Source organism: Delphinapterus leucas, chromosome 12, assembly GCF_059928025.1.
Source record: "Delphinapterus leucas isolate spDelLeu-1000000601 "Yukka" chromosome 12, BTC_Dleu_Yukka2, whole genome shotgun sequence".
Lineage (NCBI taxonomy): Eukaryota > Metazoa > Chordata > Mammalia > Artiodactyla > Monodontidae > Delphinapterus > Delphinapterus leucas.
This window is the reverse complement of record NC_143140.1, coordinates 96448337-96475658: the sequence shown is the minus strand read 5'-3', so window position 1 is coordinate 96475658 and position 27322 is coordinate 96448337. Positions and strand designations below refer to the sequence as shown.

General features: G+C 46.0%; 1 protein-coding gene across 3 annotated transcripts; it reads left to right on the top strand.

Annotated features, from left to right (window-relative positions):
- Positions 1–19979: 19979 nt before the first annotated feature.
- PDCD2 (programmed cell death 2) lies at positions 19980–27319 on the top strand. Of its 3 annotated transcripts, none has more exons than XM_030760293.2 (6): positions 19980–20095; positions 20853–21095; positions 21460–21591; positions 23554–23657; positions 24819–24932; positions 26217–27319. In XM_030760293.2, exons 1-6 carry the CDS (start codon positions 20011–20013, stop codon positions 26373–26375), a joined length of 837 nt encoding a protein of 278 aa, XP_030616153.2. In that variant the 5' UTR covers positions 19980–20010; the 3' UTR covers positions 26376–27319. The 3 variants fall into 3 exon arrangements, with proteins under 3 accessions (XP_030616153.2, XP_022417301.2, XP_022417309.2); XM_022561593.2 differs by having other exon boundaries at positions 19982–20293; positions 26217–27316; XM_022561601.2 differs by lacking the exon at positions 21460–21591 and having other exon boundaries at positions 19982–20293; positions 26217–27318.
- Positions 27320–27322: the final 3 nt, after the last annotated feature.

The window sequence follows — 27322 nt, the reverse complement described above, 5'->3', positions numbered from 1 at the left end:
GACCTGGAGCTTCTCTCAGAAAACAACAAGAGTGTGCCCCAAAAGAGCAGACTACTGCTTGCAGGACTGACTGCACCCAGAGGGGAGCTAATAAGCTTGGCAGGGGAACCGTATATCATGCTGTCACCATAGAAAAGCCTACAGACACCGCGGTGACGGTGCCCAGTGAGAGCGGCTGGACTCCTGGCTACTTCAAAAGGCCGTTGACTCAGTTGCCATCATGGTCCTGGATCACCACCGGGCCTGGACTGTCTGGGAGTTGAGTGGGCAGGGCTCTGACATCTGGTGCTGTTTGTACGTTAATTTAGGGGCCTAATTGAAGAAGGCACAGACTACTGGTCAGAGCATCTAGGCTGGCAGAAACCGTCAGCCTAAGGTGGCTGAACAAATGTGGGGCAGGATAAAACCGGCCACCCCAGCATCTCGGCGCATCTCTCTCCTGGACCCTTAAAAGTCATTAGAATCTATAACACTTCCAATGCTGGCACTCAGGCGGACGAGCAGTGAGGCAGGAGGCCTGGGGACAATCAACATCACCTAGAGGCTGCTGGGGAGAAGTTCTGCCCCTCCCCACGAGTATGAGGACTCCCAACTCAGCATGAAGCAGTTACAGAAGAGGGGTCTGCACCCACAGCGCCCCAAGAATGAGGAATGGGACAAAAGGCAGAGGAGTGGTTTGTCACCGGCAAAGCCCATGAAAAATTCCTGGGAGATAAAAATAGAATCTGGACAATAGAATAAAGTCTAACCTTTTTTCCTCTGTGCTTTGTCTAATTTCACGTGCTCCTAGGGGTCCGCATGCAGAGGTCCCACACCCGGTACTTCAGACCCGATTTCCTAATGCAGAATGGCTGGGTCGACACTTCAGCTCCTGGGGCCCCATGCAGACTCCGCGACATAGAGCCTGAGCTGCAGGCAACCCGCCCCTCGAGAGCTCCGCTCCTCCCTCCCGCTGATGCTGCTGAGATCCCTACACAGCAGCTCAGCCCACAGCCCGTGGGGTAGTGCACGTTCTCATCTCTCCATTCTCTGAAGAAAATATAAAGTTTCACTTGCTTCTGAACCAAACTCAGTCTCGATCTGTTAGCTCCAAAGACACTGGGCAAGGAGAGCCTTGTTGGGGCCCACCCTGGTGGATCAGTAACAGAAATTGACAACACTGTAACTTCAATTAACAGATGTGTGAGCAAAACTGTAATTAACATATAGCAGTGTATAAGGCTCGGGTAAAATAAGATGTTTCTAACACTTCCATTGGATATTTCCATCACTTTATATGGAGCACAGGGGCACTGCAATTCACCCGTTCCCTAACCCTAACCCTAACCCTAACCCTAATCCTAAACCGAACACTTAACCTAACCCTTACACTACACGGTACCCTAACCCTAACCCGTACACTAACAATAACGCATAACCTAACACGTACTCTAACACTAACCCGTTGTCATACCCTAAAATGGAGCATGAAACGTACCCATTCCCTAACCCTAACCCTAAACCTAACCTTAAACCTAACCCTAACACTAAACCTAATCCTAAACCATACACTAACACTAACGCGTACCCTAACACGTACGCTAACCCTAAACCGTTGTCGTACCCAAACCTGTACCATAAACCGTACCCGTTCCCTAACCCTAACCCTAAACCTAACCCTTACCCGAAGCCTTACCCTAACCCGTACCCTAATCCTAACACATACACTAACACTAACCCGTACCCTAACACATACGCTAACCCTAAACCGTTGTCATACACTAACCTGTACCCGAAACCGTACCCGTTCCCTAACCCTAACCCTAACACTAACCTTTACCCGAAGCCTTACCCTAACCTTTACCCTAATCCTAACCCGTACACTAACACTAACACATACCCTAACATGTACACTAACCCTAAACCGTTGTCGTACCCTAACCTGCACCCTAAACTATACCCGATACATAACCCTAACCCTAAACCTAGCCCTAACACTTACCCGATGCCTTACCCTAAACTGTACCCTAATCCTAACCCGTTCACTAACACTAACCCATGCCCTAACACGTACGCTCACCCTAAACCGTTGTCGTACCCTAACCTGTACCCTAAACCGTACCTGTTCCCTAACCCTAACCCTAACCATAACCCAAAACTTAACCATTACCCGAAGCCTTACCCTAACCCGTACCCTAATCCTAACCCGTACACTAACACTAACCCGTACCCTAACACATACGCTAACCCTAAACCGCTGTCGTACCCTAACCTGTACCCTAAACCGTCCCTGATCCCTAACCCTAACCCTAACCCTTACCCGAAGCCTTACCCTAACCCATACCCTAAATCTAACCCGTACACTAACACTAACCCATACCATAACATGTACGCTAACCCTAAACCATTGTCGTATACTAACCTGTACCCTAAACCATCCCCGTTCCCTAATCCTAACCCTAAACCTAACCATAAACCTAACCTTTACCCGAAGCCTTACGCTAACCCGTACCTTAATCCTAACAAGAACACTAAAACTAACCCATACCCTAACACGTACGCTAAAACTAAACTGTTGTCGTACCCTAACCTGTACCCTAAACCGTCCCTGTTCCCTAAACCTAACCCTAACCCTAATCTTAACCCGTACATTAACACTAACAAGTACGCTAAACCTAAACCGTAGTCGTACCCTATCCTGTACCCTAAACCATCCCCATTCCCTAACCCTTACCCGAAGCCTTACCCTAACCCGTACCCTAATCCTAACATGTACACTAACACTAACGCATACCCTAACACGTACGCTAACTCTAAACCATTGTCGTACCCTAACCTGTACCCTAAACCGTCCCTGTTCCATAACCCTATCCCTAACCCTAAACCTAACCCTTACCCGAAGCCTTACCCTAACCTGTACCCTAATCCTCACCCATACACTAACACTAATCCGTACCCTAACACGTACGCTAACCCTAAACCGTTGTCATACACTAACCTGTACCCTAAACCGTACCCATTCCCTAACCCTAACCCAAGCCATAACCCTAACCGTAAACCTTACCGAAGACTTACACTAACCCGCACCGTAATCCTAACCCATACACTAACACTAAACCATACCCTAACACGTACGCTAACCATAAACCGTTGTCGTACCCTAACCTGTACCCTAAACTGTCCCCGTTCCCTAACCCTAACCCTAACCCTAACCCACACCCGAAACCTTACACTAACCCGTACGCTAATCCTAACCTGTACACAAACGCTAACCCATACACTAACAGGTACGCTAACAGTAAACCATTGTCGTACCCTAACCTGCACCCTAAAACGTACCCATTCCCTAACACTAACCCTAATCCTATCCCTAAACCTAACATTTACCCAAAGCGTTACACTAACCCGTACCCTAATCCTAACCCGTACACTAACACTAACCCATACCCTAACACGTAGTCTAACCCTAAACAGTTGCCGTACCCTAAGCTGTACCCTAAACCGTCCCCATTCCCTAACCCTAACCCTAACCCTACCCTTTACCCGAAGCCTTACCCTAACCCGCACCCTCATCCTACAAGTACACTGACACTAACCCATACCCTAACACGTACTGTAAACCTAAATCGTTGTCGTACCCTAACCTGTACCCTAAAACGTCCCCATTCCCTAACCCTAAACCTAAACCTTACCCGAAGCCTTACCCTAACCCGCACCCTCATCCTACAAGTACACTGACACTAACCCATACCCTAACACGTACTGTAAACCTAAACCGTTTTCGTACCCTAACCTGTACCCTAAACTGTCCCCATTCCCTAACCCTAACCCTAGCGCTAACCCTAACCCTACACCTTACCCAAACCTTACCCTAACCCGTACCCTAATCCTAACCCATACACTAACACTAACCCATAGCCTAACATGTATGCTAACCCTAAACCGTTGTCGTACCCTAACCTGTACCCTAAACCGTCCCCGTTCCCTAACCCTAACCCTAACACTAACCCTAACCCTTACCCGAAGCCTTAGCCTAACCCATAGCCAATTCCTAACCCGTACACTAACACTAAACCATTCCCTAACACATACGCTAACCCTAAACCATTGCTGTACCCTAACCTGTACCCTAAAACGTCCCCATTCCCTAACACTAACACTAACCCTAAAACTAACCCTTACCCAAAGCATTACCCTAACGTGTACCCTAATCCTAACCCGTACACTAACACTTACATGTACCCTAACACGTACACTAACCCTAAATCATTGTCGTACACTAAACTGTACTCTAAACCATCCCCATTCCCTAACTCTAACCCTAACCCTAACCCTTACCCGCAGCCTTACCCTAACCCGTAACTTAATCCTAACCCATACACTAACACTAACCCATACCCTAACACGTACGCTAAATCTAAACCGTTGTCATATCATAACCTGTACCCTAAACCGTCCCCGTTCCCTAACCCTAACCCTAACCCTAACCCTAACCCTAACCCTAACCCTAACCCTTATCTGAAGCCTTACCCTAACCCGTACCTTGATGCTAACCCTTACACTAACACTAACCCGTACCCTAACACGTATGCTAACCCTAGAGCTTGGTCGTACCCTAACATGTACCCTAAACCATACCCCTAACCTAACCCTAACCCTAACCCTAACCCTAACCATAACCGTAACCCTTACACGAAGCCTTACCCAAACACGTACCTTAATCCTAACCCATACACTAACAGTAACCATTACCCTAACACGTACGCTAACCCTAGAGCGTTGTCGTACCCTAAACTGTACCGTAAACCGTACCTGTTCCCTAACCCTAACCCTATCCGTAACCGTAACCCTTACCCGAAGCCTTACCCAAACCCGTACCTTAATCCTTACCCATAGACTAACACTTACCCGTACCCTAACATGTATGCTAACCTTAGAGCGTTGTCATACCCTAACCTGTACCCTAAACCGTACGCGTTACCTAACCCTAACCCTAAACCTAACCTTAATTGTAACACTTACCCGAAGCCTTACCCTAAACCGTACCTTAATCTTAACCCGTACTCTAATACTTACACGTATGCTAACCATAGAGCGGTGTTGTACACTAACCTGTACCCTAAAACGTACCAGTACCCTAACGCTAACCCTAAGCCTAACCATAACCGTAATCCTTACCGGAAGGCTTACCTTAACCCGTAACTTAATCCTAACCCGTACACTAACTCTACCCCATACCCTAACAGGTATGCTAACCCTACAGCATTGTCGTGCACTGACCTGTACCCTAAACCGTACCCTTTCCCTAACCCTAACACTAACACTAAACCTAGCCGTAACTCTTACCAGAAGCCTTGCCATGACCAGTTCCTTAATCCTAACCCATACACTAATACTGACCTGTACCTTAACATGTACGCTAACCCTAGAGCATTGAAGTACCGTAACCTGTACCCTAAACCGTACCCATTCCCTATCCCTAACTCTAACCCTAACCCTAACCCTTACCCAAAGACTTACCCTAACCCGTACATTAATCTTAACCCGTACACTAACACTAACCCGTACTCTGACACGTACGCTAACCGTAGAGCATTGTCATACACTAACCTGTACCTTAAAGTGTACCTGTTCCCACACCTTAACCCTAAACCTAACCATAACCGTAAAACGTACCCGAAGCCTTACCCTAACCCGAACCTTGATCCTAACCGGTACACTAACACTAACCCATACCGTAACACATAAACTAACACTAGAGCGTTATCGTACACTCAACTGTACCCTAAATCGTACCCGTTCCCTAACCCTAACCCAAACCCTAGCCATAACCGTAACTCTTATCCGAAGCCTTACCCAAACACGTACCTTAATCCTACCCCGTACACTAACACTAAACCTTACCCTAACATGTACGCTAACCCTAGAGCGTTGTCCTACCCTAACCTGTACCCTAAACTGTACCCGTTCCCTAATACTAACCCTAACCTTAACCGTAACCGTAACCCTTACCCGAAGCCTTACCCTAACCCGTACATTGATCCTAACCTGTACACTAACACTAACCCATCACCTCACACATATGCTAACCCTAGAGTGTTGTCATACCCTAACCTATACCCGAAACCGTACAGGTTCCCTAAACCTAACCCTAACCCTAATCTTAATCGTAACCATATCCCTTACCCGAAGCCTTATCCTAACCCGTACCTTAATCCTAACCCGTACAATAACACTAACCCATACCCTAACACGTACGGTAATGCTACAGTGTTGTCATACACTAACTTGTACCCTAAACCGTACTCATTCCCTAACTCTAACCCTAACACAAATTGTAACCGTAAACCTTACCCAAAGCCTTACCTTAACCCGTACCTTAATCCTAAACCGTACACTACCACTAACCCATACCCTAATACGTACACTAACCCTAGAGTGTTGAAGTACCCTAACCTGTACCCTAAACCGTACCCATTCCCTAACCCTAACCCTTACCATACACCTTACTCTAACCCGTACCCTAATCCTAACCCGTACATTAACACTTACACTTACCCTAACACATACCCTAGCCCTAACCCGTTGTCATACCCTAACCTGTACCCTAAGCTTTACCCGTTCACTAACCGTAACCCTAACCCTAATCGTAACCCTTACCCGAAGCCTTGCCCCAACCCGTACCCTAATCCTAACCTGTACACTAACACTAACCCGTACCCTAACACGTACCCTAAGCCTAACCCATTGTTGTACCCTTACCAGTACCCTAAACCGTACCCGTTCCCTAACCCTAACCCTAACACTTACCCTAGGCCTTACCCTAACCCATACCGTAATCGTAACCTGTACACTAACACTAACCCATACCTTAACACGTACCCTAACACTAAACCTTTGTCGAACCCTAAGCTGTACCCTAAACCATACCCGTTCCGTAACCCTAACCATAACCCTAAACCTAACCCTAACCCTTACTCTAAGCCTTACACTAACCCGTACCCTAATCCTAACCTGTTGTCGTACCCTAAACTGTACCCTAATCCATAGCCATTCCGTAACCCTAACCCTAACCACAACCATAACCATAAGCCTTACACTAAGCCTTATCCTAACCCGTACCCTAATCCTAAACCATACACTAACACTAACCCGTACCCTAACACGTATCCTAACTCTAACTCATTGTCATACTCTAACCTGTACCCTAAACTGTACCCATTCCCTAATCCTAACCCTGACCCTAACACTTACCATAAGCCTTACCCTAAACCATACTGCAATCCTAACCCGTTCCCTAATGCTAACCCAAATCCTAACCCTAACCATAACCATAACCCTTACCTTATGCCTAACCCTAAGCCATAACCTAATCTTAACCCCTACACTAAAACTAACCTGTACCCTAACATGCACACTAAACCTAACCCGTTGTTGTACCCTAACCTGTACCCTAAACCGGACCCATTCCCAAACCCTAACCATAACCCTAACCCTAACCCTATCCCTTACCATATGCCTTACCCTAACCTGTCCCCTAATCCTAACCGGTACACTAACAGTAACCCATACCCTAACACATGCCCTAGCCATATCCCGTTGTGGTTCACTAACCTGTATCCTAAACCATAACCATTCCCTAAACCTAACCCTAACCCTAACCCTTAACCTAAGCCTTACACTAACCCGTTTCCTAATTCTAACCCGAACACTAACACAGACCCTAACACGAACCCTAAACCTAACCAGTTTTCGTACCCTACCCTGTACCCTAAACCGTACCCATTCCCTAACCCTAACCCTAACCAAAACCCTAACCCTAACCCTTACCCTAAGCCTTACGCTAACCTGTACACTATTCCTAACCCGTACACTAACAGTAATCCATACGCGAACATGTGCCCTAAACAGCACATGCTGTCATACCCTAACCTGTGCCCGAAACCGTACAGGTTCCCTAACCCTAACCCTAACCCTAACCGTAACTGTAACCCTTACCCGAAGCCTTACCCTAACCCGTACCTTAATCCTAACCCGTACACTAACACTAACCTGTACCCTAACACATACCCTAACCCTAGAGCGTTGTCATACCCTAAACTGTACCCTAAATCATACCCATTACCTAAACCTAACCCTAAATCTAACAGTAACCGGAACGCTTACCAGAAGTCTTACACTAACCCGTACCATAATCCTAACCCGTACACTAATACTAACTCGTACCCTAACACATAGACTAACCCAAGAGTGTTGTCATACACTAACCTGTATCCTAAAACATACCCGTTCCCTAACCCTAACCCTTACCCGAAGCCTTACCCTAACCCGTACCCTAATCCTAACCCATACGCTAACACTAACCTGTACCCTAACACGTACGCTCACCCTAAACCGTTGTCGTACCCTAACCTGTACCCTAAACCGTCCCCGTCCCCATCCCCTAACCTTAACCCTAAACCTAGGGCGTTGTCATACCCTAACCTGTGCCCGAAACCGTACAGGTTCCCTAACCCTAACCCTAACCCTAACCGTAACTGTAACCCTTACCCGAAGCCTAACCCTAACCCATCCCCTAATCCTAACCCGTACACTAACACTAACCCATGCCCTAACACATACGCTAACCCTAAATCACTGTTTTACCCTAACATGTACCCTAAACCATACCCGTTCCCTAACCCTAACCCTAACCCTAACACTTACCCGAAGCCTTACCCTATCCCGTACCCTAAACCTAACCCGTACAATAACACTAACTCATACCCTAACACGTACGCTGACCCTATTGCGTTGTTGTACCCTAACCCGTACCCTAAACCGTATCTGTTCCCTAATCCTAACCCTAAACCTAAGTCTTACCCAAAGCCTTACCCTAACCCGTACCCTAATCCTAACCCGTACACTAACACTAACCCATACCCTAACACGTACCCTTTCCCGTACCCTAACCCTAACCCTAACCCTAACCCTAAACCATTGTCGTACCCAAACCTGTACCCTAAACCGTCCCCATTCCCTAACCCTAACCCAACACCTAACCCTAAACCTAACCCTTACCCAAAGCCTTACCCTAACATGTACCCTAATCCTAACCCATACACTAACACTAACCCATACCCTAACAGGTACACTAACCCTAAACCATTGTCGTACCCTGACCTGAACACTAAACCATACCCGTTCCCTAACCCCGACCCTAACCTTAACCGTAACTGTAACCCTTATCTGAAGCCTTACCCTAACCCGTACCTTGATGCTAACCCTTACACTAACACTAACCCGTACCCTAACACGTACGCTAACCCTAGAGCTTGATCGTACCAAAACATGTACCCTAAACAGTACCCCAAACCTAACCCTAACCCTAACCCTAACCGTAACCGTAACCCTTACACGAAGCCTTACCCAAACACGTACCTTAATCCTAACCCATACACTAACAGTAACCATTACCCTAACACGTACGCTAACCCTAGAGCGTTGTCGTACCCTAAACTGTACCGTAAACCGTACCTGTTCCCTAACCCTAACCCTATCCGTAACCGTAACTCTTACCCGAAGCCTTACCCTAACCCGTACCTTAATCCTTACCCGTACACTAACACTTACCCGTACCCTAACATGTACGCTAACCTTAGAGCGTTGTCATACCCTAACCTGTACCCTAAACCGTACGCGTTACCTAACCCTAAACCTAAGCTTAATTGTAACCCTTATCCGAAGCCTTACCCTAAACCGTACCTTAATCCTAACCCATACTCTAATACTTACACATATGCTAACCATAGAGTGGTGTTGTACACTAACCTGTACCCTAAAACGTACCAGTACCCTAACGCTAACCCTAAGCCTAACCATAACTGTAATCCTTACCAGAAGGCTTACCTTAACCCGTAACTTAATCCTAACCCATACACTAACTCTACCCCATACCCTAACAGGTATGCTAACCCTAGAGCATTGTCATGCACTGACCTGTACCCTAAACCGTACCCTTTCCCTAACCCTAACACTAACACTAACCCTAGCCGTAACACTTACCAGAAGCCTTGCCGTAACCCGTTCCTTAATCCTAACCCATACACTAATACTGACCTGTACCATAACATGTACACTAACCCTAGAGCATTGAAGTACCCTAACCTGTACCCTAAACCATACCAATTCCCTATCCCTAACTCTAACCCTTACCTGAAGACTTACCCTAACCCGTACATTAGTCCTAACCCGTACACTAACACTAACCCGTACTCTGACACGTACGCTAACCCTAGAGCATTTTCATACACTAACCTTAAGGCGTACCTGTTCCCACCCTAACCCTAAACCTAACCGTAACCGTAAACCTTACCTGAAGCCTTACCCTAACCCAAACCTTGATCCTAACCGGTACACTAACACTAACCCATACCGTAACACATACACTAACACTAGAGCGTTATCATACACTCAACTGTACCCTAAATTGTACCCGTTCCCTAACCCTAACCCGAACCCTAACCGTAACAGTAACCCTTATCCGAAGGGTTACCCTAACCCTAACCTTAATCCTACCCCGTACACTAACACTAAACCTTACCCTAACATGTATGCTAACCCTAGAGCGTTGTCCTACCCTAACCTGTACCTTAAACTGTACCCGTTCCCTAACCCTAACCCTAACCCTTTCCTTAACCGTAACACTTACCTGAAGTCTTGCTCTAACCCGTACCTTAATCCTAACCCATACACTAAAAGTAACACATACCCTAACACGTACGTTAACCATAGAGCGTTGTCGTACTCTAACCTGTACCCTAAACCGTACCATTCCCTAACCCTAACCGTAACAGTAACTCTTACCCAAAGCCTTACCCTAACTGGTACCTTTATCCTAACCCTAACCCTAACCCTAACTCATTCTCTAACATGTACGCTAAACCTAGAGCATTGTTGTACACTAGCCAATACACTAAAACGTACCCGTTCCCTAAAGCTACCCCGAACTCTAACCGTAACTGTAACCCGTACCCGAAGCCTTACCCTAACCCGTACCTTAATCATAACCCTTACACTAACACTAAACCATACCCTAACACATATGCTAACACTAGAGCGTTGTCGTACAATAACCTGTACCCTAAAGCGTACCTATTCCCACACTTTAATATCCTAAACCTAACCGAAACTGTAAACCTTACTCAAAGCCTTACCCTAACCTGTACCTTGATCCTAACCCGTACACTAACACTAACCCATACCCTAACACATACACTAACACTAGAGCGTTGTCGAACAATCACCTGTACCCTAAATCGTACCCGTTCCGTAAACCTAACCCTAACCCTAACCGTAACCATGACCCTTACCCGAAGCCTTACTGTAACCCGTACCTTAATCCTAACCTGTACACTAACACTAAACCGTACCCTAACCCTAACCCTACCCCTAGAGCGTTGTAATACCCTAACCTGTACACTAAACCATACCTGTTCCCTAACCCTAACCCTAACTGTAACCCTTACCCGAAGCCTTACCCAAACACGTACCTTAATCCTAACCCATACACTAACACTAACTCATACCCTAACATGTACGCTAACCCTAGAACGTTGTCATCCACTTACCTGTACCCTCAACCATACCCGTTCTCTAACCCTAACCCTAAGCGTAACCGTAACCCTTACCCGAAGCCCTACTCTAACCCGTACCTTAATCCTAACCCGTACACTGACACTAACATGTACCCTAACACGTATGCTAAACCAAGAGCGTTGTCGCACACTAACTGGTACCCTAAACCGTGTCCATTCCCTAACCCTAAGTATAACCATAACCATAACCGTAAATTTACCCGAAGGCTTACCCTAACCCGTACCTGAATCCTAAAACATACACTAACCCTAACCCATACCCTAACACATACGCTAATCCTACAGCATTGTCATACCCTAACCTGTACCGTAAATCATACCCCTTACCTAACCCTAACCCTAACAGTAATTGGAACCCAACCCGAAGCCTTGCCCTAACCCGTACCTTAATCCTAACCCGTACACTAACACTAACCCATACCCTAACACATACGCTAACCCTAGACCGTTGTCGTACACTAACCTGTATTCTAAAGTGTACCCGTTCCCTAACACTAACCCTAACCCTAACAATACCGTAACCCTTACCTGAAGCCTTACCCTAACCGGTACCTTCATCCTAAAACGTATACTAACACTAACCCATCACCGAACACATATGCTAACCCTAGAGAGTTGTCATACCCTAACCTGTACTCGAAAACGTACAGGTTCCCTAACCCTAACCATAACCATAACCGTAACTGTAACACTTACCCGAAGCCTTACCCTAACCCGTAACATAATCCTAACCCGTACCCTGACACTAACCCATACCCTAACACGTGCGCTAAACCTAGAGCGTTGTCATAACCTAACCTGTACCCTAAATCATACCCGTTCCCTAACACTAACACTAACCATAACCATAACCGCAACCTTTATCCAAAGACTTACCCTAACCTGTACCATAATCCTAAAACGTACACTAACACTAACCCATACCCTAAAACATACGCTAACCCTAGAGCATTGTCGTACCCTAACCTATACCCTAAAACGTACCCGTTCCCTAACCCTAATCCTAATCCTAACCCTAAACATATCCCTTACCTGAAGCCTTACCCTAACCCTTACCTCAATCCTAACCCATACACTAACACTAACCTGTACCCTAAAAGGTAGGCTAACCCTAGAGCGCTGTCGTACACTCACCTGTACCCTAAACCGTACCCATTCCCTAACCCTAATCCTAACCCTAAGCGTTACCATAACCCTTACCCTAATCCGTAACTGAATCCTAAACCATACCCTGACACTAACCCGTACCCTAACATGTACGCTAACCCAAGAGCATTGTCGTAAACTAACCTGTACCCTAAATCATACCCATTCCCTAACCCTAACCCTAACCATAACCGTAACCTTTACCTGAAGACTTACCCTAACCAGTACCTTAATCCTAAAACGTACACTAACGCTAACCCATACCCTAAAACATACGGTAACCCTAGAGCATTGTCGTACTCTAACCTATACCCTAAAATGTACCCGTTCCCTAACCCTAACCCTAATTTTAACCGTAACCATATCCCTTACCTGAAGCCTTACCCTAACTCATACCTTAATCCTAACCCGTACACTAACACTAAACCATACCCTAAAACATACGCTAACCCTAGAGCGTTGTCATACACTCACCTGTACCCTAAACCGTACCCGTTCCCTAACCCTAACCCTAACCCTGTTACCGTAACACTTACCCAAAGCCTAACCCTAACCCGTACCTTAATCCTAACCCGTACACTAACACTAAATCGTACCCTAACACATACACTAACCCTAGAGCGTTGTCGTACACTAACCTGTACCCTAAACCGTACCCGTTCCGTAACACTAACCCTAACCCTAACCGTAACCATAACCCTTACCTGAAGCCTTTCTGTAACCCGTACCTTAGCCCTAACCAGTACACTAACATTAACCCGTACCCTATCACATACGCTAACCCTAGAGCGTTGTCATACACTAACCTGTACCCTAAACCGTACCCGTTCCCTAACCCTAACCCTAACCGTAACCATAATCCTTACCCGAAGCCTTGCCCTAACCCTAAATTAATCCTAACCCATACACTAACCCATCACCTAACACGTATGCTAACCCTAGAGCGTTGTCATACCCTGACCTGTACCCAAAACCGTACAGGTTCCCTAACCCTAACCCTAACCCTAACCGTAACTGTAACCCTTACCCGAAGCCTTACCCTAACCCGTACCTTAATCCTAACCCGTACACTAACACTAACCCGTACCCTAACATGTACCCTAACCCTAGAGCGTTGTCATACCCTAACCTGTACCCTAAATCATACCCATTACCTTACCCTAACCCTAAATCTAACAGTAACCGGAACCCTTACCAGAAGCCTTACCCTAACCCGTACCTTAATCCTAACCCGTACACTAACACTAACTTGTACCCTAACACGTACACTAACCCTAGAGTGTTGTCGTACACTAACCTGTATCCTAAACCATACCCGTTCCCTAACACTAACCCTAACATTAACCGTAACCGTAACCCTTACCCAAAGCCTTACACTAACCCATACATTAATCCTAACCTGTACACTAACACTAACCCGTCACCTAACACATATGCTAACCCTAGAGCGTTGTCATACCCTAACCTATACCCGAAACCGTACAGGTTCCCTAAACCTAAACCTAACCCTAATCTTAACTGTATCCAAATCCCTTACCCGAAGCCTTACCCTAACCCGTACCTTAATGCTAACCCGTACACTAGCACTAACCCATACCCTAACACATACAGTAACGCTACAGTGTTGTCGTACACTAACTTGTACCCTAAACCGTACCCGTTCTCTAACTCTAACCCTAACACAAACCGTAACCATAAACCTTACCCAAATCCTTACCCTAACCCGTACCTTAATCCTAAACCATACACTACCAATAACCCATACCATAATACGTACACTAACCCTAGAGTGTTGAAGTACCCTAACCTGTACCCTAAGCCGTACTCATTCCCTAACCCTAACTGTAACGGCAACCCTTACCCGAAGCCTTAACCTAACCCGTACCCTAACCCTAACCCATACACTAACACTAACCCGTACCCTAACACATACGCTAACCCTAGAGCATTGTCATACACTAACCTACACCCTACACCGTCCCCGTTCCCTAACCCAAACCCTAACCCTAACCCTTACCATACGCCTTACTCTAACCTGTACACTAACACTTACCCTTACCCTAACACGTACCCTAACCCTAACCCGTTGTCATACCCTAACCTGTACCCTAAGCGTTACCCGTTCACTAACCGTAACCCTAACCTAATCGTAACCCTTACCCGAAGACTTGCCCCAACACGTACCCTAATCCTAACCTGTACACTAACACTAACCCATACCCTAACACGTACCCTAAGCCTAACCCATTGTCATACCCTTACCAGTACCCTAAACCGTACCCGTTCCCTAACCCTAACCCTAACCCTTACCCTAGGCCTTACCCTAACCCATTCCATAATCGTAACCCGTACACTAACACTAACCCATACCTTAACACGTACCCTAACACTAAACCTTTGTCGAACCCTAAGCTGTACCCTAAACCATACCCGTTCCGTAACCCTAACCATAACCATAAACCTAACCCTAACCCTTACCCTAAGCCTTACACTAAACCGTACCCTAATCCTAACCCATTGTCGTACCCTAACCTGTACCCTAATCCATAGCCGTTCCGTAACACTAACCCTAACCACAACCATAACCATAGGCCTTACACTAAGGCTTATCCTAACCCGTACCCTAATCCTAAACCATACACTAACACTAACCCGTACCCTAACACGTATCCTAACTCTAACTCATTGTCATACTCTAAACTGTACCCTAAACTTGACCCATTCCCTAATCCTAACACTAACCCTAACACTTACCATAAGCCTTACCCTAAACCGTACCGTAATCCTAACCCGTTCCCTAACCCTAACCCAAATCCTAACCATAACCATAACCATAACCCTTACCCTATGCCTAACTCTAAGCCATACCCTAATCTTAACCCCTACACTAAAACTAACCTGTACCCTAACATGCACACTAAACCTAACCCGTTGTTGTACCCTAACCTGTACCCTAAACCGGACCCGTTCCCAAACCCTAACCATAACTCTAACCCTAACCCTATCCCTTACCATATGCCTTACCATAACCCGTCCCCTAATCCTAACCCGTACACTAACAGTAACCCATACCCTAACAGGTATGCTAACCCTACAGCATTGTCGTGCACTGACCTGTACCCTAAACCGTACCCATTCCCTAACCCTAACCCTAACCCTAAACCTTACCCTAACCCTTATCCTAAGCCTTACACTAACCCGTTTCCTAATTCTAACCCGAACACTAACACGTACCCTAACACGAACCCTAAACCTAACCAGTTTTCGTACCCTACCCTGTACCCTAAACCGTACCCATTCCCTAACCCTAACCCTAACCAAAACCCTAACCCTAACCCTTACCCTAAGCCTTACGCTAACCCGTACCCTATTCCTAACCCATACACTAACAGTAATCCATACCCGAGCATGTGCCCTAAACAGAACACGTTGTCATGCCCTAACCTGTAACCTATACCGTACCCGATCCCTAACCCTAACCCTAACACTTACCCAAAGCCTTAACCTAACCCATACACTAACACTAACCCGTACCCTAACACATAGCCTAACCCTAACCAGTTGTCTACCGTAACCTATACCCTAAATCGTACCCGTTCCCTGACACTAACCCTAATCCTAACCCTTACCCTAATGCTTACCCTAAACCTTACCCTACCCCGTACCCTAATCCTAACCCGAACACTAACTCGTACCCTAACACGTACCCTAACCCTAAACCATTTTCGCACCCTAACCTGTACCCTAAACCGTTCCCGTTCCCTAACCCTTACCCTAAGCCTTACCCTAACCTGTACCCTAATCGTAACCTGTACACTAACACTAACCCATACCCTAACACATACCCTAACCCTAACCCGTTGTCATACACTAACCTGTACCCTAAACCGTACCGGTTCCCTAACCCTAACCCTGTCCCTAATCCTAACCCTAACCCTTACCTTAAGACTTACACTAACCCATACCCTAATCCTAACACGTACACTAACACTGACCCGTACCCTAACACATACCCTAAACCTAACCCATTGTCTTACCCTAACCTGTACCCTAAACCATAGCCGTTCCTTAACCCTAACCATAACCATAACTATAACCCTTACCCTAAGCCGTACCCTAATCCTAAACCGTACACTAACCCTTACCCTAACACATTCCCTAACCCTAAGCCATTGTCGTACTCTCACCTGTTCCTGAAACCGTACCTGTTCCCTAACCCTAACCCTAACCCTTACCCTATGCTTTACCCTAACCCATACCCTAATCCTAACCCGTACACTAACACTAAAGCGTACCCTAACACGTTCCCTAACCCTAACGCGTTGTCTTGCCCTAACCTGTACCCTAAACCGTACCCATTCCCTAACCCTAATCCTAACCCTAGCCCTAACCCTAACCCTAACCCGTTCCCTAAGCCTAAGCCTAAGCCTAAGCCTAACCCTAACCCTTACCCTAAGCCTTCCTCTAAGCCGTACCCTAATTCTAACCCGTACACTAACACTAACCCATACCCTAACATGTACTCTAACCCTAACCCATTGTCGTACCCTAACCTGTACCATGAACCGTACCCGTTCCCTAACCCTAACCCTAACCGTAACCCTAACCCTTACCCTAAGCCTTACCCTAAACCGTACCGTAATCCTAACACGTACACTAACACTAACCCATACCCTAACCCGTACCCTTTCCCGTACCCGTACCCTAACCCTAACCCTAACCCTTGCTTAGCGGGAGCTCAAAGCTCTCTCCTCAGGCACGGCTGAGGTCTCTGGGGGAGGCAGAGCTGTGGTCTAGGAGATGCAGCTGTGGGGTCTTTTCCTCTGCCTGATGACGGATCCCCAAGGTGAGTGTCTCAGGTTCAGGGCCGGTCTATGGGGATGATTGTGGCTTCAGGTGGCTAAGAGGGACTGATTCTCCTTGTTCTCAGGTGTCCTGTCTGATCTGACAGTGCAGAGTCTGGCCCAGGACTGGTGAAACCCTCACAGACCCTGTCCCTCACCTGTGCTGTCTCTGGGGGCTCTGTAACCAGCAGTTACTACTGGAATTGGATCTGCCCACGCCCTGGGGAAGGGTTGGAGTGGATGGGGTACTGGACAGGGAGCACAAGCTACAACCTGCTTTCCAAGGCCGAATCTCCATCACTGATGACACGTCCAAGAACCAGTTCTCCCTGCAGCTGAGTTCTGTGACCACCGAGGACACAGCCGTGTATTACTGTGCAAGAGACAGTGAGAGGAAGTCAGTGTGAGCCCAGACACAAACCTCTCTGCAGGGAGACAGGAGAGGCTGGGCTGTAGGGGGAGCTCAGAGACTAGTCCCAGGAGCCGGTGCAGTGGGTGGCAGGGAAGGTGGTTTCGGTTGGGATTGAGAATTACCTCTCCACGACGTTCAGCTGCCCCAAGGGACATTTCAAGTTTTTTCTGTCTCTGAAGTCTCATATTCTCAGTGCAGCCAACAAATGAGAAAGTTACATTGTCTATTTGCAGATGGGATATCATCAGTCACTAGGGATGTGTCCATCAAGTTCCTATATCTTATTTATTTTTCTTGACAAAGAGAACATCCAGAAGACTCTCAGCTTCCCTGTGATTCGAAAACATTTCCACAAAGGGAGGTACCAGCACATTTCATCAACTCTGTGTCCAAACCCAACTTCGACCCCCTCACGCACAGGTGGCCCACATACAGGACCTCCTGTCAGACAGGCACATATGATCCTCAGGGGGTTATGATCAGTGCACCCCCAGGACCTCTGTCCACAGGGTCTCTCTCCCCCCAGGATATGTAACCTCCTGCTTCTGATTTACTGGGGTGGATGTTGAACCCACCCCAACATAACGCTCTGCCTTCTACCTTTTAAATTCTCCCTCTACCTGTCCTAGACCCTGAGCACCGTGGGGTTAGGGTTAGGGTTAGGGTTAGGGTTAGGGTAGGGTTAGGGTCAGGGTTAGGGTTAGGGTTACGGTTAGGGTTAGGGTTAATAAAAAGCACACAAGAGCTCAGAAAACCAAGTAGTGTTTCCCTCTGTGAGGGGAATTTATGAGGTAAATCTCCATTTGAAATGGTGTCTCCCTCTCTGTACCAGGAATAGGGTAACTGAAGCTCAAGAAACTTTTACCTATGGAGAAGGCCTGGACTTAAATCTACATAACAAACATACCCTTGTTTACTATGCACTGCCTGATGACCTCCTTTAACTGGCTTCCCCCCTCTCCCAACACCTTTTGTTTTTTAACTGAAGATGGTATATAAGGGAGATTAGGTCATTTCCTGAGTTAGTTTTCCTGGTGTTGACCTGAAACAAACAGCCAGATATTTCTCCAGCAAATATGGGTTTATTCTCAGGATCGGGAGAAAATCACAACTTGGAGGTCTGCAACCACAGCAAGGCACATGAGCATCCCCATGAGTCAAGGGAAGGAAGAGGACCCTGGACAGGCTATAGCAAACAGTACACAACTTTTTATTGGCTGAGTCCTTGAGTCCTGGCTCAGTCCTTTCCTGAGGCCAGGAAATGACAGTCTTTCTTCTCACTGTGGGTCTCCGCAATTGCGGTAACGCATGAGAGCTCTCCGTTCTGGTCTCCCCGTCCTATTTAATTGAGGTTTCTGCTTATTAATTTATACAAGACTAACCCCCAACTCTTAGCCCTTGGCCCAATCCCTAAACCCAAACCTAACTCCTAACCCTTAACTCTAGGCCCTAACCCCTAAGCTTATCCCTTCCCCACCATCCTAAACCCTCTCCCTAACTGCACCCTTCACGCCACCCTCCGTCCCTTTCCTGGATCAACTGGGCGAATGACATTTCTGAATCTTTCAGCATCTCCACCCTGCCTCTCCCCGCCACCCTACAGCCCCGCCTCCAGGGCTCAGGAGGCGACTGGGGTCATCCGCCCCTAGGTGAGCGGATATGTGCTCCCAGACCTAGAGCGTTCAACAGCGTCTGCAGGACGTGCCCAGGCCGTCAGGAAGTCAGAGAGCCCGCGCTCCGCTGCACTTAGCTCACCTAAACGCCCTCCAAGACCTCCACGTGACCCCCGGGGACTCAACCGGCTTCGCGCCCCTGCCCCAGCAACCAATCGTAAGTCAGGGACAACGAAGCCGGCCCACGCCACGCCTCCCCATGGCCCCGCCCCCTCTCCACTGCCGTCCAATTGCTTCTGGCCGGCCGTCCTCCGCGCTTCCACGCCGACTTCCGCTGTCGGCGGCGGGGAGGCAGTTCGAGGGCCCTGATTCCTGCACCCATGGCATCCGGGAGCGTCGGGCTGGCTGAGCTGGGTTTTGTGGAGGCGGCGCCGGCGTGGCGGCTGCGCAGCGAGCAGTTCCCCAGTAAGGTGGGCGGCCGGCCGGCGTGGCTCGGCGCAGCCGGGCTGCCGGGGCCCGCGGGGCTGGCCTGCGCGCTGTGCGGCCGCCCACTGGCCTTCCTGCTGCAGTTGTACGCGCCGCTTCCGGGCCGCGCCGACGCCTTCCACCGCGGTCTCTTCCTTTTCTGCTGCCGAACGCCACCGTGCTGCGCCGGCCTACGCGGTGAGCGGCCCGGGGCCCGGGTAGAGCGTGCGCGGTGAGCGGCCTGCGGCCCCGGTCGCGCGTGCGCTGCCTTGCTCGTGGTCAGGGCCCAGGGACCGTGCAGCCTCCTCTGCGACCCCGCCGCGGGCCTCTCCCCTGTACCCCGCGAGCGTTTCCGGGGGTGGGGGTGAGTTCCAAGGGCTCGCGCCTTCTTCGACCCCAGCTTTTTGTTAATCAGTCGGTAGTGGGTGTTCAGATAATAGAACCTGTAATTTTTCGGAAACCTGGGTTCCAACACGTTGCTCATATGTATGTAGTCTGACTTAATGTTACTTTTGTTACTAATTTGAACAAGCTCAAAGAGCCTACTTAGTTGTATGGACTTTAAAAAGTTTCTCGTTTTCACTCTTATTTTTTCTTCCTTTCCAGCAAATAAGCTTTTTGAAAGCAAAAACTTTCTATTTTTCTTTTTAAAAAATGACTGTTTTTTCAGTCCTGTGTGGAGTGAAGGCTCAAATATTTGAATTGCTATGTTGTTTTATTTAAAACATGTGTAACGTTTCTCCTTCTCTCTCCTTAGTTTTTAGAAATCAGTTGCCTAGGAGAAATGACTTCTATGCCTATGAGCCACCTTCTGAGGATCCTCCGCCAGAGACAGGAGAATCCGTGTGCCTCCAGCTCGAGTCCGGTGCTCATCTGTGCAGAGTTTGTGGCTGTTTAGGCCCCAAAACATGCTCCCGATGTCACAAGGCACATTACTGCAGCAAGGAGCATCAGACTCTGGACTGGAGATTGGGACATAAGCAGGCTTGTACACAAGAAGGTCAGTCAATTCTGTTTTTATTTTTAAATCTGAGCTCAGTTTCATAGTGTCTGTCAGGCCAAATCTTTCATTTTGAGGATAAACGTTAACATTACAAAAGGTGTAATACTTTTTAAAGCTTTGATTAACTAGTGACATAAACACCTTTATGAAGAAGGAACTGTGAGGTCTTGCCCACTCACGTCCCAGCCTAGCTTTAGTATAGTCATTTAATTTATGAGCCATAATCTAAAATGCTGGAGCTACATATGTTAATTACTAGGGAAAACTGTTTTGACATGGAATACACTTCAGATATAGGAAATTATTTGACCTTCCAAACTAAATGATTACTAATGATGCTAGTTACCTTACTTTGTTTCAGGTGATTTGGACAGTACAGTTCCAGACCACAGCTTCCTTTTTCCAGAATTTGAAATTGTAATAGAAACAGAAGATGAGATTATGCCTGAAGTTGTGGGAAAAGATGATGAATCAGAGATTATAGGTAGCATGGGTAAGGAATCAGTTTCAAAACTCATTCATTAAATATACACTACTATGTATAAAATAGATAACTAATGAGAACCTACTGTATAGCATAGGGAACTCTACTCAGTGCTCTGTGGTGAACTAAATAGGAAGGAAATCTATAAAAGGGGAGGGGATATATGTATAAGAAAAAAAAGGAAAAAGGTGGGGAGAAGAATAGTGGATCTAGTTGAAGCAGAGAGAAAGTAGAGGGTCAAGTGTCCCAACATTCCAGCCTCAAGGGACATGTTGTCACCCATTTCAGGGGACACTGACGGCCTGCCATGGAGACCTAGGGATTAGAGAACCAGTTTGGAGACACCCGTCTTAGATCATTGCTAAGACAAAAAACGTTTTTCTGTTTAACTAACATATGAGAAGATTCAGTGCCAGATGTTTAAAAGCACCTAGGGAAAGGGATGCTATGTTTGTTGGTGGGTAGTAGTGTTAGAGAGTGTGCTTTGGGGAAGAATTCACTGATGAAGGAGTCTGATAGAAAATTTCCAATAACAGGTGGGAGAGAACTCCCTGTATTGAGTGTCCAGTGAAATGAAACCATGCTGTATCTAAACTGGACAGTGCATGCCATTGATCCACACTGTCTCTACTCCCTCAGACATGGGGCCAATAAAGTAATAAGCAATAGAAATGTTAAAAAAAAAAAGAATAAAAAAACTCTTTCATTAAGTGATTAAATATAATGCTTGAAAGGAAGGGCTCAAGATGCCAAGAAGAGAAGCACTGATAGGAAAAGGCAACTCACTTGGGAGGCTGCAACCTATACTTTTCAAATATTGCCTCATTTGAAGATATCCTTTCTGTACTTCCCTCCTTGGCATATACAGGAGCGTTCTGGTTCCTGTAAAGGTGTCAGAGGAAGTATCCGGGTGGTCAGCTGGGTGGGGCTGCACAGGATGCTGGAAACTTGGGAAGTTTATCTGGCTCCAGGATTTGTTTCTCTGATTGAGATGGTGGACATGAGAGTGCCTAGCAGTGTTTGGTGGGCAGCAGGGGGCCCTTTTATCTGGCAAGTTTCAGATACTTGATTTCATCAGTTACCTCAAGGTTATCATACTCTGGAGCAGTGCCTGTGCTGAGACTGAGCCGTAGCCAAAATTTATCCAACACTTACTCTGTACCACGGGCCTTTTGTGCATGATCTTACTAAAGTCTTGACATCAGAACAATATGTTAGAAACTCTGCCCCATTTTGCAGTGAGGAATTTGAGGTTCTGGGTATAACTTGCTTGGTCGTATAACTGACTAAAGTTGTTAAGTTCTAGAACTGAAGTTTGAGCTCACGTCTTACTGACTCCAAAACTTGAGCTCAAAATTTAGATTTCAGAATCTAAATTAAATTTTGGATTAGAATGTCAGCTTACTGGCTTACAGTTCACTTTCAGGGTATCAGAAATATCTTCTGAGTTACAAAGACTCGATCCTGTTGGGGATGGCGGTGTTTCAGGTAGCTGAGATTCCAGAGGTGAGTGTGAAGGAGTGAGCTGGTAGGGTTAGGGCATGTGATGACTGAATGAGTGTAAGGGAAAGGAGAGATGAAACATGAAGAGATTGGAAGTAAGAGTCCAGATGGGTGAAGGACACTAGTGATAAGCAGGGCTCATATTTTTTGGGTGCCCTTTTGTGTGCTGGGCACAGCAGTCCTCAGACTGGGACTTGGGGTCTGTTCTTTTAATTTGGAGTTTTAAAGAGAAGCTCTTACTAGGAGCCGGCATAGTAATAATGCTTCATGGAGTACCTGCAAAGTCAGATGGTCTTAAAGCACAAACATTAATGAATTAAAATAGGAAAGCCTGTGGAAACATCTGGCCTTCACTGTCGGATTTAACACTAAGTTGGTTGTTTAAAACTGGCTTCCCTCAGCATGTGTTTATTGTCCAGACATGGAGATTATTCCTGTTGCATAATAGTTATGTTGATAATTTTTTAGGTGAAGCACCTGAGGAAGAACTGGATTCCATGGCAAAACATGAATCTAGGGAAGATAGAATTTTCCAGAAGTTTAAAACCAAAATATCCTTTGAACCAGAACAGGTAAAATAGAATTCATATACAGCTCCTTCTGTTCTTTTCAGGTGGTGGTTTAGGGGTATCCATCGCTGGGGGCCCAGGTTTGATCCCTGGTTGGGGAACTAAGAAACCAACCTGCAACTTTAGCACAAAGACCACTGTGGTTTTGTGAAAAGAATAATGGGTTTTGCTGTTATGAAGAATTCTGGCTTCTTGAATTACATATTGACCTTCTGATGTAATTGTATCTACAGTGTGGGGGAAAAAAAAAAGAGTGGTTTTGAGGATTAAGGTAGATTGTAGACTCACAGTAAGTATTCAGCAAATGTTTCCCTTTGCCTCTTTTCTTCCATTAACTTTATTCCCCTTAACTTCCCTTACCATAAACATAAATCACTAAAGAAGACAGCTAAATTCCCATAAGTCAGTCGCTAGAGCAAATAAACATCCAGGAGCTTATAGGAAGAGTAGGTCTAGGTCCTAAATACTGAGAAGGTAGTTTTTAGCAACGCATATGCTTTTAACAAGAAATATCGAGTAAAGTCACTCATTTGTTATATAAGATGTTATAACAAAATTTACTTCTGTTTTATTTAAACACTGTGGCTCACTTGGTATTTGTTCCTTTAAAAATTGTTAACTAAGTTTCCTTATATCTGTGTGAAGGTAAGCACAGACCCTGGGCTGCATGTTAGGTTGACAACCTGGTGATGGGGAAATAGGATTATTGTTAGTCTCTTCACAAAATAGTCATAGGATTCAGATTCTAACCATATTGACATCTAAGAAAAATAATTTGGATATCCTGAATCAGATAAGCTGAAACAGTCCCTTTGATCAGGGGCCCCAAACCTTGGGCCAAGGACCGGTACCGTGAAGCTTCAGCTGCCACTCCCCATCGCTCGCATTCACGCCAGAACCACCCCCTTCCCCCTCCCTGTCCGTGCAAAAATTGTCTTCCACGAGACAAAACCAGTCCCTGGTGCCAAAAAGGTTGGGCACCGCTGCCTTTGATGACACAGAACGGTCTTAATTGTGCCCAGTGGAGGGGCGCAGGGGGACAGACAGTAAAGTGGTTTTCAGATGAGCGTTTCATCAATCGTAAGAGTACGTACAAAGCTTCTCTAGATGATCCTCAGATCACATGAGATGTTGGTGATTTAAACTGATCCTTATTGATTTTAGATTCTCAGATACGGCAGAGGGATTGCCCCCATCTGGATCTCTGGTGAAAATATCCCTCAAGAAAAGGATATTCCAGATTGCCCCTGTGGTGCCAAGAGAATATTTGAATTCCAGGTATGACCTTAAATAAGTACTATTTTAGTACTTATTTTAGTACTAAATCTTATTTAGTACTATTTTAGTACTGATTTATAATTTTAAGCATTAAAAAACTTTGCCAAAGTAACATATGTATATGGGTCCCTATGGTGTTATGGAAGGTTCCCTATAATGAAAATCAGTAGTTTCCTCCCCCACCTTAGGGCTTGTTACAAGGAGGGAATTATCTTTTACTGGTTATCTGGTAGTTATTTCTATCTTTAAATAGCATGCTTTTTCTGAGATTTATCAGTTTACTAGTTTTTTAGACATCTGTTGACTGACTTCTGCAGTAGTGAGGATTTAAATGTAGTCACTCACACCATCTAGACCATCGCCCACTTCCCAGTGTGGTTAGGGTCAATATTATTTTAGTGCCTCTATTGTTACCTTTATAATTTAAAATAATATACCTTTTTTACAATATTTGACTCTCCTTTGTGAGAGTGTTTCAGAACGCTTACTCTGTTTAGTCTTGGTTTGTAGATTTGTTAGGAGAACAAATTAATGTAATCATTAAGGTAAACCCCCCCCCCCCCGCCCCCGCAAGAAGTTGTTAGCATCAAAATCCGTTTGGGTTGGGCGGAAATGCTCCTGAATTGTGGATTCACTAATCTTATAAAGTGATATTTGTTTCTTAGGATAAAAAAAGGATTTTTGTGGACTGATCCAAAACTAATTGGTTCTTACTGCCAGAGCTCTGACTGACGCCCAAGATGAGCTGACGGTGGTTATATAAAGCAATTTGATAACAGTAGTGGCAGTGCTGGCTCTTACTCTTTCCCATGAGACCACTGACTCCTAAGACCCATTTCTAGTCTATACAAATACATCAATAGATTTCCTTTTTGTATTCTACTAGGTTAGTGTTTCTTCAGAGTCATAGGAACAGCATCTGCTATTCAGGTTGTAAATAACCCAAAATAAGAGTTGCCCAAAGAGAAGCCTCATCCCTATTTTGTGGCATATTATTAATAAAAAAATAATTAGGTTAACAGCCAGGTCAAATAGATCAGCTGATCTTATTATACTTAGGAACTTCTTTCTTAAACGAAAAAGACAGACACCAAATAGAGAGGGACTTTAAAGAAACATAGTTGCAAAGTATTTTTAGATTGTTAAGTATGTTAACACCATTAATGTCTGTAATCTTGCTGTGGAGATGGAGAGACCAGGATCCCCAGGAAGGTCTGGTCTGTTGAAAGCAGACTGTGCTCATCACCGCCAAGGAGCGCTCTGACTGTGCCATCCTTTTCCCAGGTCATGCCTCATCTGCTCAACTACCTGAAGGCCGACAGACTGGGCAGGAGTGTCGACTGGGGCGTCCTGGCCGTCTTCACCTGTGCTGAAAGCTGTGGCCTGGGCACTGGCTACACAGAGGAATTTGTTTGGAAGCAAGATATAACAGATACCGCCTAAAGACAACTGTGTGAAGCCTCAAAATATTCATCATCTCTTAGACCTTCCAATTCCATTTCTAGGACTTTATCCTAAGGAAATAATTATACCAGAGATACACAAAGATGTTGTTTTAGGTGTTGTGTATCTGTCCAGCAGGAGGCTACACAGTCTTAATGATACAGACTTATATGCACATCAAGTAAGATAAAGATGCCAAGGTACCATTGTAGATGGTATTCATAGTATGCTATTTTTGTAAAAATATTTATACACATGTATGTACACCAAAAATATCTGGAATGAAATGCACTAGGTGTGAACTGGTTAACTGAACAGTGGGACTAAGTGACATGATCTTTTTACTTATATGTATATTTCTTTCTATAATAAAAATGGGTTATGTGCCTAATTAAGTCAAACCATCACTCAGAGCATTTCTCCCCTAAAATTTGCAAAGTTAAAACAAGGAGAAAAATATTTGGGTAAAACCCCAGGAGACTTCCTGAGTTCAAAGAGAAGCTCTACTTCAAAACTGACTTTGGTCAGCCAGTGGCACTGCTTATAGACCAGAGACTGAAAGGTCTTCTCTTTCCATCTCCCCATCTCACAGCACTGTCCACATGGCAAGTAAACCCAAATAAGGACAGGGAATCAGCCACTGGAATTTCCCTGGGTCAGCCTGAGGGAAGGCTCTGAGGTAGTTTTCAAGTGAGGGATATTGTTTCCGATGCCTCTGTTTACACAAGCAGTTCCTAAATCAATGCCATCAACCATGCTAAGGCTCCCTCCAGCCCCAGGTGATTTATACTTGTGATAATTCCCAATTCTCTTAGTGCTGGGCAGGCTTCACTGCTGCTAAGGCAAACTTAGAGACATTGCTGTTGATCACTGCGTGAAGACCAGCAGCTAGTTCTGGTAACATCCCTGCTAACCCTGAAATGCACTGCCACCATAAACACATCTTT

Coding starts and splice junctions, on each gene's coding strand:
- PDCD2 (XM_022561593.2), top strand. CDS start 20,011: ATGGCATCCGGGAGCGTCGGGCTGGCTGAGCTGGGTTTTGTGGAGGCG. Junction 21,592..23,553: donor AGAGATTATAGGTAGCATGG/GTAAGGAATCAG, acceptor ATAATTTTTTAG/GTGAAGCACCTGAGGAAGAA. Junction 23,658..24,818: donor TATCCTTTGAACCAGAACAG/GTAAAATAGAAT, acceptor TATTGATTTTAG/ATTCTCAGATACGGCAGAGG.